The sequence below is a fragment of the Lepidochelys olivacea genome (genome assembly GCF_965140295.1).
Source record: "Lepidochelys olivacea isolate rLepOli2 genome assembly, chromosome: 10".
Taxonomy (NCBI): domain Eukaryota; kingdom Metazoa; phylum Chordata; order Testudines; family Cheloniidae; genus Lepidochelys; species Lepidochelys olivacea.
This window is the reverse complement of record NC_140420.1, coordinates 58,480,310-58,496,541: the sequence shown is the minus strand read 5'-3', so window position 1 is coordinate 58,496,541 and position 16,232 is coordinate 58,480,310. Positions and strand designations below refer to the sequence as shown.

The window sequence follows — 16,232 nt, the reverse complement described above, 5'->3', positions numbered from 1 at the left end:
TGGGCACCAACCGCGCATGTTACCTCTTCACAGAAATGGAGCAGTGCTGACTCACCTGTGGCTCTAAGTAGCCCTCTTCCAAACTCCACCTGAAGATGTGAGTCTTCTGCTTTATGCCTTCAAGGGGCTACGTGGTAGGTGTAGCAAGTAACCCACAGACATTTTGCACAGAATTCTAGCACATTATTACTTAATCGCATGAGAAATGCACAGATCTATATAAAAATAATCATCCCTACATGCATTTCCCTGCCTGAGTTTCCTCACCACTCCGGAGCATTCTTTGGGCTGCGTACAGGGTCCTCTGTGGGATCCAAGATCCTTTCCTTGCAGCTATATGACTTCTCTGTCAAAACATGGAGCCTCTCTTCCTAGGTCAGCTTGCTTCCTGAATGTGGCCAAACCATCCTCTTCCCCTCATTTTCCTATACTTGTATCTTATTGTGAATTTTCCCCTGATCTACCCAGCCTCTATGGCCAACATCAGTATGTTGGTATCTTTTTGTCCTGCTTGGGGAATTTCCACTCTGCATTTCCCCTCTCCTTTCAGACAGGATGAGGCGGTATTCCCTTCCAGCTCAAGCAAACATTGTCCCAATGTACTTTAGCCTGCATACAAGGCTGAGTTCTAATGACTCAGCATTGTCCCTGGTCTTTGAACAATCCTGCCAGCCCATGGTGGGTACACATCAACAGAGGGGCATTCATGATACTGTTCTATGAAAATTACTATTACTTCATAATAACCAGAATTTGTAAGTTATACATATAGATTACCCCCAAATCATTAGAGGCAGGGATTAGTTCTAGACTAGGCAGGGCATTAAAGATAATCCACTATTAGTGTGAATTGATGGGATGTGAACGAGAAGCCAGTTCAGAGACTTCAGCGCAGATGTAATCCCATATCCTGACATTGCTTAAGTGGATCTTATTTTCTATTAGTTTCTGCTGGAACCCTCTGGGGAGGACGAAGCACATTTTTGTAGTCAAGTTTGAAGGCAGCACAGGCATCTAGCTCTTGGAACGTCTACGTAACAGAAAAATAGCTATAGTTTCATGGCCTGCTGTGGATTGTGAAAGACAGTATGGACCAATATTGCTGCTTGGGGATTTAAGGGTTTATCTATACAGGGGAATTACTGGAAAATAAGTAGGGTGCAAATTTAGATCTCAATAGCTATTCTACGTTGACATTTTGTGTGAATGCTCTTATTCCACACTGAGTGCCTTTTAGCAGTTTGGGGTAATCCATTTCTAAAATGAATTAACCTGAAACTTAAAGGCACTCTTAGTGCAAAAGTGTATCCATATGGGGAGTTAGTGTGGAATACCTGTTCAGCAACAGCTATTCTGGGCTTCTTCCATGTGTAGACAAATCCTTGCAACCGAATTCTAGGGCTGCACGCCATTTTGGCAAAAATCTTGTATGCACACTTGCCAAAGGATTTGAAAGTAATTTGTTTGTAGAGTGTTAGTGAAGCCCTGTACAAATAGATTTGATTTGCAATTAGGTTGAGATGTTCTATAAGTCTAATCGTTCTAAGTAGTTCAGTTTTAAAAGGTTTCAAAAATACACTTGTCTAGGCAAACGCTGCCATCAGCTTCTTGAGAATCAAGTATTAAGGTTTTTCAGCCCATATGATTCTGAAACCTTTCCAAAATTATAAGTGTCACCTGATGCTGTTCTGTCTTCCAGAGTTTTCAGGTGAGCTCTACTGCTGCTTATGCTGTTTATAGTTTTGCCAAGATGCAGCGGAGTGAAAACTTGTTTTATTGGTTTCCATTTCTGCTTTTTTTGAATCCCACTGGAAGCAGTGAAACTGACAATTGAATTTCATTTTCATCAGTTGCAGAAGTAGTCACTGGAACTATTTTTCTAAAGAGGGTGACTCAGTTGAGGTTTGGGCTCTGTGTTCAGAGTTGGTAAAGAAGTAAACAGAGAAGACTCTCTTATCTTCTAGCAGCCCCAAAAGCTTGGGAGACTGGCGTGAGAGCTTCACATTTATCTGACCCCTACTAGTTGGAGACTGATACAAAAGATGGTGCCCCAAGCAAGATTCAGGGATTTCAGCACCAATTCTTTCTTTATGAGTGTGTATATGGAGAGGGGTTTCACTTCGGTACTTCCACAGGAATTTGGCCCAATATTTAGTATCTATTTAGGTTGTAAGTTTATTCCTTTTGTGATTAGGTATTCTCTTAAAAAAAAATCCTATATCTGTATTTGCATGATGGAGGGGAGAGAGGAAAAACTTGATGGGATAATTTAGAAAAGTGAAATACAATAGAGAGAGGGATGGACCTTGTGAGAAGGAAGGAAAAATGTAGGAGAGGAAGTGGAAGAAAACATTCTAGGGAAAGATCAGGAGTTGGAGGGGAAGAGAGAGGAAAGAAAAGGGTGAGTGAAGCAAGGAAGGAAAAGATCGTAGAAAAGCAAAAGATGTACCAAGTAAATTTTTTTTTTTAATTGTATATAGTGGAAAGTTCACCATGTTACATGAAATATAGTATGCAACTCTTATCCCTTTAAGTTGTGTGACCGTACGCTCAGGTTGTGGCAGAGAGATCTTTCACCCTTGTTTGTGTTTAGTTCATGTACTAGAAAGTGTTTTCTATTTTTTGAAATATTATACTATGATATCCCTTAAAGGTATCATATAGGATCTGGGCCCCCTTGTGTTACGTGCTGTATAAACACAGACAGGTATGGTCTCTGCCCAGAAAAGCTTGTAAAATCACTTTTTGATTTTAATGTAACAGACTTCCTCAAATGTACTCCATTTTTGAAACAAAATCCTTTTCTTTCACAGGTCAAGCTGCCACCAATGATGGAAATCATAACTGCTGAACAGCTGATGGAATATTTAGGTTAGTAGTGATCCAGAATAGATTTATAATTGTATTTAAGGAAGTAGTTTATCACTTGGTAGAATTACATAAGAATATTTTTCCATCAAACTTTCTCCAGCAGGTTTTGATTGAATATAGGTTACACAAAATATAATCTGGTATATTAGACTACCTTTGGTTACCATTTATGGTTTTCATTGGTGCTGCTAATGGAAGTTCTGTGCTCTACCTTTGTGGTTAAATGTAAAATGTTGCTGTGGCTGCCAGCTTATGGCCTGGATCTTGCAGGTGGCCTGGCCTCATGCTCCAGGATGCCAACAGACATCTTCTCATTCCTGTTCCTTGCTTTGTTCATATTGTATCTTCTGAAAAGTACTAAGACAATTGTTTCTTTTAATTATCTACAGTGACTTTATATTTCTCCTTCTTGTTCTTGCCTAATTATAGGAACAGCAAAAACTTAATGTAATTGGCGTGGCAGCTGGGGGTCTCTTATTTGCAGGGACCACTTCATTCTCAGGTTCAGTCTCTAACCCATCTGCAACTTTCCAGAGGACAAGTCTAACTGATAGTTCAGAAAATTCAGACATTCAAGGTTCAATCATCACACATCTTAAGCTCTAGATACTACATCCTCCTAGCCTAATAACTTTGGAGTGATGTTTCAGTTTCTTGTATCAAATTAACCTGAAAATGTGAAAAGAACAATTTTCTGTAAACTATTCCCTAGTGAGGGAATGTTATATCGTGGGTTAAAGTAACAAGGAGGAAAAACATCTAAAGATTAGGCGTTATACCAGTGGTTCTCAAACCTTTGGTCTAGTGACCACCCTTTCACATAGCAAGCCTCTGAGTGCTTTTTAATATATTTAACACAATTATAAATGCTAGATGCAAAGTAGGATTTGGCGTGGACGCTGACAGCTCGTGATCCCCCATATAATAACCTTGCAACCCCCAGTTTGAAAACCCCTGCGCTACACAATGAATGAACCTGTGCTACTGTAGGAAGCACTTGTGTAGATAGATGGTTTAGATTTACTTTTTATGAGAATGTATTATGGAACTGTGATTGGTGCTTCCATAGCTGAGGTGTGTGGTGTGGGTTTTTTTCTTAAAGCAGGAATTCAGCCACTTTATGTATAAGGAATACAGCATATCCTTCCCACAGTTATAGCACTTGATCTTTTGATGCAGAATGAATTTACAAATAAATTTGGTTAATGAGTTTGAAATAACATCAGTTTTAAAGTTGTTTTGTTTTTTTTAAATGAGTTCTTTAAGAAATTTAGTATCCAGTGTCGGAACACTTTACTAAGCTTAATAATGGAATAGCAGACTTTTCAAACTCCCCATGAAGTTAAAACTCACTGAAATCTCACGCATTGGCTCCATTTGAAGGCATTCATTTTATGATTAGTAGTAACTTTCTGCTTTTACTTTTCATAACTGAGGCTGATTAAATATAATTTTGGTCTTCAGGGAATTTCCCAGAGAACTGTTCTCTTGGGAAATGGCCACCACCTCTTGTTGTTCTCAATAAGAAAGAAGTTAAGCCACGCTGAGGAGATCGTGGACCCTCACGGCCGAGGGTCTCAATCTTCTTTGAGAGCAGCTTTGCTTCATTGTTACTTGGAACAAAGGGAGGTAATGGCTGTTTTGCAAGAGATCATTTTAACTGAGGGCTACTGTCATCTCTGTCCCATCAAGAGCTATAGGGAGATGGCAAGAAAGAATGGGAAACATCACATGGTCTATATGGCCATATACATATCTGTAATTTGGAGCTGCAATTAAATTTTTCTTAGTTGCTATAATTCAAAAATTCTAGTTTGTTTTTTTTCCCAGTAGCCTTTCTTTTAATCTACTGTTTGAAGACTGTTCTAAGCATATAGATTGAGGTTATTTATGAAATTTGGTAACCAGCACCTATTACATATAGCAAACAGTGAATAATAATGGCAATTTAAAGCACTTCTACCATTGCTAATGCTACAAAGAAACTCTTAAGCAGCCCTACTAGTAAACTGGCTATGGAGATATTCTATAACATTTTCATAAGGATGAATTACAACTCTGGACTTGTTACCCGGGGTTCTTTCAACCCAAAGTTCTTGGTAACTTTTACTCTGTGCGAGGTGGTGTCAGGAAATAAATCAGGGGAGACACGGCTGTGCAACCAATAGATGGCTGGCACAAACAGGACAACACGAGTGCTTTCACTTAAAGCTAAACTTTACTTAGTCTCAAGCACTTATACACACGTCCGCAACAGGTTAGTAAAACACCCCCAACCCTTGATAATTACCAAAGCTGAGTGTGGCTCTTGAGTGGCACAGCGACAGCCTGTGTGCTGGTGGGGAACACATGATGCATCCAGAGGGAGAGTCCAGTCCTGACGAGTCCCACTACCTCAAACTTTTCTCCCTTATTTATGCGTTACATTTAGTAATAGAATGCCATGTCCCTTAAAGAAAACTCGTTAAGCAAGCAGATCCAATGGTCAATCAAGAGGCTCCTTCTGATTATTGATTAACCAGGTGTGAGTTTTTCCAGAGTTTGCAGCCTTGAGGCCCCAATAGACATCCTGCTCTTCTAAAATGCATGTATCAGCAGCTTCAACACAATGCTTATCAGGAAGGACACTGGGTCAAGCTGCCCTTTCTGTGGCACCGAAAACCTCCTCCCCTCCTTCTTTGGTCAAGCTGAGTTTGCTACATGGCCACTTTGTCTTGCTGACTTGGCTGCTTTCAGCAATAAGCCATAGTGATTTCAGACACTTTACTGGTTTGCTGACATCTCCCCGTACAGACTGACTGACTACTTCTTTGAGTGATTGGCTAAATGAATTTTGCTCTTGGTGTGCATGTGAGATGGTTTCTTTTGGCCTGTAGAGTGTGGGGCTATGCCTGCATCCTAGGTGTCCTTTTAAGCCCCCCCCCTCACCTGATGGTGTAAAGGTTGGAACAGGTCCAGCTGTCCCTGAGTTCTTTCTTATGGCCTGTGGCTGTGAGACAGAACCTCTGCAGTTGTCTCCCTTGCTCTGGACACTGTGCTAGCAGGTGTTAGTCAGAATCAGAGTTTATATATTTAATCATCTGTTTACAAAAACACACATCTTTTTCCCTTAGATAAACTTGTTAGGTTAGACACTCTCCTTTCCCCTCCCGAGGGTATTAGAACTCATAGGATTTTAAATCCTATATTTCAAGTTCAGGATGGTGATTATGACCTCTGTAATTCCCTCATTAGATCTTCAGGACTGATTTGCAGCTCTTGACTTGCAAGAGGCCTATTCTATATATCAATCCATCCAGGCTACAGGAAATAAGTTGGATTCCTGGTGGAAACATCTTGCTACCAGTCCTACCCTTGGTCTTTCCACAGCACTGAACATATTCACTAGTCGTGGCAGATTATCTAAGGAGATAAAGAATCCAGGTTCATCCATAAATTGACTACTAGAGGATTTGAGGAAGATCACCACTACAGGCAATTAACTCAATGCAAATAAATCTGATGTGATTTGCCTCACTAGACCCACATCAAAAGACAAAAAACTGTACTGACTCGGCATAGATTTCTTAGGAACACTGATAGTCCAGGTCAGTGACAGTTTATCTTACACAAAAGATTCCAAACGGTGATATGTTTTATCAACCCACTTCAAGATCAGCTAAGAACATCAATAAGAACATATCTCAGGCTACTAGGACCCATGGCCTCATGCACTTAGGTCAGAGATTATGCCAGACTTCATCTACTTTCCATTGCAGGATGGTTGAAGTTGAAATCAGTGTATTTATCCAGAAGGCATTGCATGGACATGATGGTCACAGTCCCTCAAGAAGCCTTCTCCTCATCAGGTGTACAACGGAGTACCTTTCTACAGACTGCTGCCTCCCAAGACACTCTGCCAGACATCTCAAAAAGCTTTTCTCTACATAAATATCTAGAGCTCAGAACTGTCCAGCTGGCATGAAAAAGCATTCCTGGTTCCACAATACATGTTCTGACAGACTACACCACAACTATGCATTATGTCAACAGACCGGGGGGAGCAAGATCATTCCCTGCTCTATCAGGCAGCCATGTGGCCATGGAATTGGTGCATTCTGAACCAAACCACACTGGTTGCCTTGCACCTTCCTGGTCTTATTTTTTGCATAGAACAGCTGATAGGCTGTTCTCAGAGTACCATGAGTGATCTGTCAGAGACTTAGTCCTACATAGCATCTTTCACAAGCGGAGATTTCCAGAAATAGACCCATTTGCCACAGACCAGAACAACAGAAGTCTGACAATCTGTTTAAGAGGGTGTTGGAGTCCATCTTCCCTGACAGATGTCGTGTGTGTGTGTTTGGGGAAAAAAAAATTAATGCATACCTTTCCATCAATGCCCATGATGCCGAGGGTACTGAGGAAACTCCAGTATGGGCCAGGCAGTTTTGGTATTCAGAACTGATGAGCCTTTCAACACAGCCACCATCACCTTACCGGCCCTGGCTGCATAGTCTTTGAGAACAGCAGTTAGATTATACACCTGGACCCCACTCTGTTATATCTGACAGCCAGGATGCTGACTGGATGATGTCCACAGAAAGAAGCTTTCTTCTGAGGTCCAGAACATTCTGGTCTAAAGCAAGAAGCCTTCAACCAGATTTAATTATACAGCTGAATGGAAGAGATTTTTTCATTTGGGGATCTCGGCACCAGCTTTCTCCCCTGACGTCACCAATTTCAGCAATACTGGAAATCTCAATTTTTCAATCCGCTCCGTAAGGTTCCTTCTAGCAGCAATATCTGCATAACACACTCCTATCCAGGGCCATGTTTTTCCACCATCCCATAGCAGGAAGATTCCTTAAAGGCCCCATTTGTGTTTTTCCACTGATTTGGAAGCCCCCCTCATCCTTGTGACCTCAATATAGTATTGGTAGACTTGGAAGGATGAGATTTTCTTCGATAATTGTCATAAACGTCAATTTCACTGTACACTCACAAACCAACCAGAAAGTATTTTCTTAATCAAAATTTCCAAATAGGCAAACCAGGAGAAATGCTGCTTGAGAACTTAGTTTGATTTAAGGATATTTACTTTGTATATTTTGACATTTGATGCTGACAGTTGATGTTAACAGTTATAAAGCTTGAACATTTTTAATCTCATCATCTTCTGTCATTGTCTGACCCCCTCCCTCCATGATCTCCCTCAACTGTGAAAATGTAAATAATAAAAATTGTAAACTGTGCTTAAAAATAAACATCAACAGTATCTGTCAAAATAATAAAATAAAAGTTCAATTCTGCCAAGCCTAAGTATTAGCAGAGCTGATGGATTCTTCCCCCCTCCCACCTTAGTGCTGAGCAAGCTGTTCCCTTTACCACCACCACCTACCTGCAAAGACAGCTTTTCTTAGTAGCCTCACATCAGCTCAAAAGATAGGGGCGAGTCAGGCACTCATGACAGATGGTCCCCCTTATTAAGTGTTTCATGAGGACACAGTAATTTTTGGATCTCTTGCTAAAGGTCTGCTAGGTTTTCTAGATTATGGTAAGAAGCTGCCTGTTGTGAGGAAATTCCCACTGTTTCATTCTTCTCAGAGAGCCTGTTAGGAGATGGTAAGTTAATATCTGATAAGGGAAGAATTAACTCGTAGGGTTTGGGGGAGAAAGATGCTCCTATTGGGGTCCAGGAAGTGGGCGGGCAGAAGCCAACCCACTGCTAAAGGGTCCCTCCCCCACCCCCAGCCTAAGGAAGGGATCCACAGGACCTGGAAGCCAAGTGATTTTGGGAGACAACTAATAAAATAACATGAACAGGGTCAAACAAAGGGAACCTGACGGGGATACCAAGCAGAGAACCGCGGACAGCGCCCACTGCTCCTTGAAGGCATCAAGGGAATCGGTGGATGCCGCCCAGAGGAACTATGCCCGGATGCGTGAACAGACGGAGGAAAATAAGCCTTACAGTCTCAGTCTCCATCGGCCAACCTCGTCTCCCTGGTTTTATAGATGGCCGTTTTAGCCAGGGCCAGGAGGAGGTTGACCAGGAGGTCCCGCGGCTTTGTGGGGCCACGGATAGGGAGTCATAGATAAGGAAGTGAGGGGAAATGTGTAGCCAGAAACATAACAAAATATTTGTGAGGAGCTGAAATAGGGGCTGCAAACTGGTGCACTCCAAGTAAACGTGCGCCAGGGTCTCCCTCCTGCTGCAGCAGGGGCAGGTGTCCGGGTAAACCGTGCCAAATACACGCCCATGCTCATGGCCCCGTGAAGGAGCCTTGATGCTGCAAGGCAAAATGAAGCAACATTGGGAGGATTCTGAAAGGCTGGTAGCTAACTTGTGTGTGTATAGAGTAATGGGATGGGACAAGAGCCTTTGGTCTGGTTGGTCCCCACACATCTCTTACTCCCAAGAGACAGAAGATTATGCTGCTTGTGGGGAAAGGAGTTGGCTCTTTGCAGTACTCTTAGCCAGTTGGCTGCCGCCAATATCCTCAATTTTTATATAACTTGATTAGCGTATTATACACAAATTAAATAGCTTATTAGATCTGGATGCATTAGTCAAATTCTACAACTATTTGAAACTAAATCTAATACCATGTTTTAATCTGACATATAAAGCAGATACTGCTATGTTCTATCAGTGTCTACAGATCTATTGTTTCAGAGGGTCTGTAACTCATGCCAAACAACAATTTGGGTATTGATTCAAGATCTCTCATTAACTTTGTTTAAGAATGTATTTGTCTGGGGTTATGATCATCTGTGCTGTGCGGGCATTGCTCTATATTATTTCATCACATCTTAAAAATCCAAGTCTAGACAAATGTTTTAGGATTTTCTGATCTCTTTGATAAACTAATAGCTAACAGAGATGCTGAGGGTTGACTGCCCTAAAGAGTGAGATTTACAGTCCCAAAGAGTGAGATTTTTCTAGCTGGTGTGTTAGATCACCTTTGGTCCTTGGTGACCACCAGTAGTCCAGGATTTTAAACCAACTGGCACTTAATAGTTAGTTTTAAAATGTACACTGCTTAATATTGCATATGAAACACTTAAATGTCCTAATTCATCATAACGTCCAGGGCACGTGAACATTCTATATGCAATGCAAACTGATGGATTTTAATAAAAACAATTTATTTGCTGTCTGGAACAAAAACCTGGATGATGGTTGGAGATCCCTGAGGACCTGAGTTGTTAACGCCTGGTTTAGGCAGATTGTCAGTGGACAGTATAAGAGAAATATTCAAAAATAAACTGTTTTTATATAAACCTAACAAAGAGAATTGTTTTATCAATACAACAATGTTTATTTTGCATATCACCTTCTCATAGTGATCATCCATTTGAAAAACTTTTCAGTAGGACTGTCAAGTGATTAAAAATATTAATCGCGCTGTTAAACAATAGAATACCATTTATTTTAAATATTTTTGGATGTTTACTACATTTTCAAAGATACTAATTTCAATTACAACACAGAATACAAAGAGTACAGTGCTCACTTCATATTTATTTTTTGATTACAAATATCTGCACTGTAAAATAACTAAAATTATATTTTTCAATTCACCTCATACAAGTACAGGTGCAATCTCCATCATGAAAGTTGAACTTACAAATGTAGAATTATGTACAAAAAAATAATTGCTTTGAAAAATAAAACAATGTAAAACTTTAGAGCCTACAAGTTCACTCAGTCCTACTTCAGCCAATTGCTCAGACAAGCAAACTTGGTTACCATTTGCAAGAGATAATGCTGTACGCTTTTTGTTTACAATGTCACTTGAAAGTGAGAATAGGCATTCGCATGGCACTGTTGTAGCAGCGTTGCAAGATATTTATGTGCCAGATGCACTGAAGATTCATATGTCCCTTCATGCTTCAGCCACCATTCCAGAGGACATGCTTCCATGCTGATGATGGGTTTCGTTTGATAACAATCCAAAGCAAAGCGGCCTGATGCATGTTCATTTTCGTCATCTGAATCAGATGCCGCCAACAGAAAGCTTATTTTCTTTTTTGGTGGTTCGGGTTCTGTAGTTTCTGCATCAGTGTGTTGCTCTTTTAAGACTTCTAAAAGCGTGCTCCACCCCTTGTCCCTCAGATTTTGGACAGCAGTTCAGATTCTTAAACCTTGGGTTGAGTGCGGTAGCTATTTTTAGAAAGCTCACATTGGTACCTTTTTTGCATTTTTGTCAAATAGTCTACGAAAGTGTTCTTAAAACGAATATGTGCTGGGTCATCATCCGAGACTGCAGTAACATGAAATATATGCAGGATGTGGGTAAAACAGAGCAGGAGACCTACAGTTCTCCCTCTCCAAGAAGTACAGTCACAAATTTAATTGATGCATTATTTTTTTTAACGAGCAGCAGCAGCATGGAAGCATGTCCTCTGGAATGGTGGCTGAAGCATGAAGGGACATATGAATCTTTAGTGCATCTGGCATGTAAATATCTTTCAATGCCAGCTACAAAAGTGCCATGCAAAGGCCTGTTGTCACTTTCAGGTGACATTGTAAATAAGCAGGCAGCAATATCTCCTGACAATGTAAACAAACTTGTTTGTCTTAGCGATTGGCAGAATAAGAAGTAGGACTGAGTGGACTTGTAGGCTCTAAAGTTTTACACTCTTTTTTGTTTTAGAGTGCAGTTATGTAACCAAAAAAAAAAATCTGTTTGTAAGTTACACTTTCATGATAGAGAGTGCACTTCAGTACTTGTATGAAAAAATACTATTTCTTTTGTTTATCATTTTTACAGTGCATATATTAGTAATAATATAAAGTGAGCACTGTAAACTTTGTATTGTGTAATTGAAATCAATATTGAATGTAGAAAAACATCCAAAAATATATAATAAATTTCAATTGGTATTCTATTGTTTATAAGTGTGATTAATCACAATTAATTTTTTTAATCTTGTGAGTTAACTGTGATTAATTGACAACCCTACTTTTCAGTAGTATTTGATTTGGATATAATTGCTCATATTAAATTTACAGCAAACTAAAATCAGATTCTAAAATAAATGCAAAATTAAAATTAAGCTTAAATAAAACACAACCAAATAATAGTCCTTTATTTTTACATTTATTTGAAGTAATTGAATTTAATGAATCTGAAGCTAACAAAACATAGATAGAAAGCTGTAGCTCACGAAAGCTTATGCTCAAATAAATTGGTTAGTCTCTAAGGTGCCACAAGTACTCCTTTTCTTTTTGCGAATACAGACTAACACAGCTGTTACTCTGAAAACATAGATAAAGGATTCAGGTTTCACATTTCTTTTAAAATCTATATTGGTTTCTAATTTGGTGTCTGATTTTATTCATGTACTTTGTTACATTGCCATGCGGCCCCTTTGCTGCTGTTACAATTTCTTTTGGTGGCTTAAACTTGAAATATGACTCAGGATTTGCCAGCTTCACTTGGATAATAGAGGGCTGTTTCCCATCTAGTCCAAGGGTTAGTCTGAATGGGCAATAAGGCTGTCAGGAAAGATATCTTTAAACAAGGGACTCAGGTGGTCTGCACTTGCAAGAGGAATATTTTGCTGTGCAAGCAGAATTGTAACTTTCGCTTCGGCATGTGTCTCCAGGGGAAAAAACACATTTTGAACAGAAACAAAGTGTAATGTATAGAAACAAAGATTTGAATATTTTATAAAGGTTAAATATAAAAATGGGAAATAAATAGACAAGACATTCAAACAGTATAACCAGCTTTTCACAAGCATGTATGTTAATATGATACAAATAGGGAGGGGATATTTTTGTTTGATGTAAGAATTGCAAGTTTGTGTCTGTATAACTTTGTATATATAACCTACTGTATTTTAATAATCCTATTGCCTTGGATAAAGGCATAAACTATATTAATTAATATTTAACTCTCATCAGGACACATTGAAAACTGTACAGAAAACAGAAAAACTTGGACCCAATAAAAATTAATTTATAAAACACTAAAAGAACATTGCAAACAATATTTTGTCAAACTCTAGGAATAAATGACTGTACTAGTGCAAAAAAAAGGTCAGCAAATAGCATAGCTACATGCCCAACTGAAATGTTTACCTGTCGTTTGGGTTTTACTTCTGATGAGATTGTGTATGTGCTTTTTCTCTAACAATTCTGATTAAAGTTCTGAGGAAGTGGGCACTCATCAGTTCCTATGGTCAGAGGGGATCACTGACCTCATATAACAGGGGTCATAGAACTTCCCCCAAATAATTCCTAGATCATCTCTTTTACAAAAATATCCAATCTTGACTTTAAAATGTCAGTGATGGAGAATCCACTATGACCCTTGAGAAGTTGTTCCAGTGGTAATTTTTTTTGTTTGATTTATTTATTTTAAAGGTTGTTAATTAAAGATGCCACCATTTTGTCAAAGAGCTTCAGGCAGATAGAGGTACTCTTTAAAAGTTGTCTAAAGCTTTGAGTTGTAGAATAAACTATAACTTGAAAACTTTTTTTTTTAAGGAGACTATATTCTTGATGCAAAACCAAAAGAGATTTCTGAAATTCAACGTCTAAATTACGAGCAGGTAAGAAACAGAGTTTCTAAAAAAGCAATTTTTTGTTTTTCAGTAATGAACTAAAGCTTTTTTTTCCCCACAAAATTACTTTTGTTGAGATTTGTAAAATTCACCAATGTATGGAAAATAGAGCCTTTGTTCTTATTTATTCAGTATCAAACTTAGTTTTACAGTATCTATCCTAAAGTAGAGAAGATTAGTTATTGCTATACGAATCACTTTCTTGAAAAAATACCTTTTTTTCTTGTTTATAGTAACAGATTGGCTTTGGGCTTAGTGTTCAATCTGACTTCTAAGTCTCTGCCTCTCTTCTAGCAAAGAAAATAAAATGTCTTTGCCTACTGTTATATCCGCCATGGCAAAATGAGTTCCTTTATCTGCAGCAAATATAGTGACAGACTCCATTGTACTTATTTTAAAGTAGTTCATATTTCAGTTCAGATGTCCCTGGAGTACTGATGGTAGGTACTTATTCTGAGAAATCTGTGATCGTGGAAAACCATGCTTTTCAGATTAGCATACCCTATTCAGATAGGAATAGAAAACTTAATCACTTAAAATTTATCTGTAGATGCTGCTGTAACCAGATCACAGAAGTAGTACAGAGAGTCTTAAGAATTCTCTGAAGTGTTTTATAGCTATTTCTTTTAACTTCAATTGAGGATATAGTAGTTGATATACTTATTCCATTTTTAAATATAACTGAGGTAAAGGTGTGTCTACCATGTACATATTTTTAATAACAAACCTGTTGCGGTTACTACTGGTATAGAGTGATTGCCGCATTTAATTTCAGAGGTGGGTGATCCTATGTATATGTTTGAAAAGAGCTTTGGGAGCCTTTTGGGATTAGTTACTATAAATATTAATTTTTTAAAAACCACCCTGTAGAGGCAATTGGGGTATGTGCAAATAGTAATTTTCTTACTAAAACCAAAAATCACTATACGTAGCCAAATTAAAAGGACGTGATCTATATGAAGCTTTTGAAAATGTATTCTATGATATAGCACCAATAATGCATTCTGAATTTTTTAAGTCCTTTTTTAAAATGTGCAACTTTTTGTGCTTCCTGTTGATGTTTAAGAAGTGACTGATAGCAACACCAGCCAGGATGCTCAGCTCATTCCTCACTTTTGTTTCAGAACACACTTTTGTCTGATGTCTCTTCATTTTCACTTTGAGATTTGATGATGCTTGTGATACTGGCAAACATCTTCTTGTAGGATCTGGAGAAAGATGTGTACCATCAATAAAACAGTGAATCTGACCACAAAGTAGATTAAATGGGAGAGGAATGGAAAGAAATATTTTTTTTCTTTTATATTTTGTTTATTGTAATCTTATAGGTTACTTGTTATGAATGTATACCTAACTTTGTATCTGTTTTCAACTGGAAATGGATTTTCTTGCTCCATTTTAACTACTGTACTAAAAAGGCAAAGTGACATCATGAAAGCTTGTATGTGAGCTCCTATGTAAGTGCTAACTGTGACTAATGTAAGCAGTTTTTCTTTAAAAGGTGTCTTGAGCCACTTGTGGGTGTTTGAAAGGCAAATGTCTAGGAACATGAGTTCGCAATTTCAACCTGGTATCTAAAATCAAGGTGGATGTTCCTTGGTTCATACATCATCCCCACTAATAAACTGAGCATTATGCAGATATAACTGAAGTCACAATTTTGAGACAAAGGGCTTTCACAAGCTAAGGCATAAGTTGACATTTAGGGTCTTTATTCCTGTATTGACATATTAGTCAGAAAAAATGCATGGCAGTGCACTAGAGATTGCACTTCTACAAATCGGGCAAGCTACAAAGATTAGATCAGTCAGGGACTTCAGTGTCTAGTGCTGTTAATGCAGCATCATTCACAAACTTTACTTCAGATCTTGAAAAGAAATCCCTTAGAGTAAAAGTGTTTGGGAAAATACATTAAGAAATCTAAAACTAAGGAAACTGATTATTGCTCCTGACTTTTCAGGGAGAGGTTCCTAACTTCTCAAGAAGAGGCACACTAATGTGCCATGCAGACCTTGCTACAAAGCACAAAAATGACGAACCTTTGTGTTGCTACAGTTGGTATTTGATAAATTGCTTCTTCTCAAGGAACTGAAACTTTAAAATCTTAGAACATGATTTTAATCACTTGTATTGCCTTAAGCGATTAGGACAAAACATTGAGATCATGCAGAAATATTTCTTATTACAGACCTTGCTAAATTTACAAGATGCACCTACTAGTCAGTGTGAGATAGAAAAGATGAAGGGGATCTGTGCTGGTATGTTCCAGTAAAAAGAACATGATACACAAAATAATGAACAGTATATAGAGAAGATAGGAGAAAAGGGGAACAGAAGTACCCAACCTAATATAAGGAAAAGTGGACCTTTTAATGAATCAATTAGCAACACATTTCAGACTAATAAGGAAACAGTTTTTCATAAAACACGCAGTTAGCTTGTGGAACTGACTGCCACAAGATACCAATGAGATCAAGAGCTTTGCAGAGTTCAGAAAAAGGTTGACATTCATGTTTATATTGATAATGAAAACATCTAGATTACAGTGGAAGAAACTTCCCTATGAATAGGCTATTCCTGTTTACTGTAAAACTGTTTACTGTTTACCATAAAACTGTTTACTGCAGTATTCTTGCATGTTCCTCTGAAGCAGCTGGTATTGGCCACTGTTGGAGATAGGATACAAGGTTAGATTGACCAATGATCTGGTAAGGCAATGTTTGTCTTTCCTACCCGTCCCAGAGCCTCTTGGCTGCTGCGAAGGAGAGAAGCTTTTGTTACTGTACTCCTCTCCTCAGCTT

General features: G+C 38.6%; 1 protein-coding gene across 4 annotated transcripts in view; it reads left to right on the top strand.

Annotated features, from left to right (window-relative positions):
* The window catches only part of MINDY2 (MINDY lysine 48 deubiquitinase 2), a 102,292-nt gene that overhangs the window by 25,559 nt on the left and 60,501 nt on the right, over nt 1-16,232 (top strand). For all 4 annotated transcript variants that reach the window (XR_014713244.1, XR_014713245.1, XM_084640728.1 and 1 more), the window contains exons 2-3: nt 2,814-2,871; nt 13,355-13,419. Coding sequence is in view for 2 of the 4 variants with exons in the window: in XM_084640728.1 (XP_084496854.1) it covers nt 2,814-2,871; nt 13,355-13,419 (123 nt within the window). In the remaining 2 variants the exon portion in view is untranslated. The remainder of the gene's footprint in view (nt 1-2,813; nt 2,872-13,354; nt 13,420-16,232) is intronic.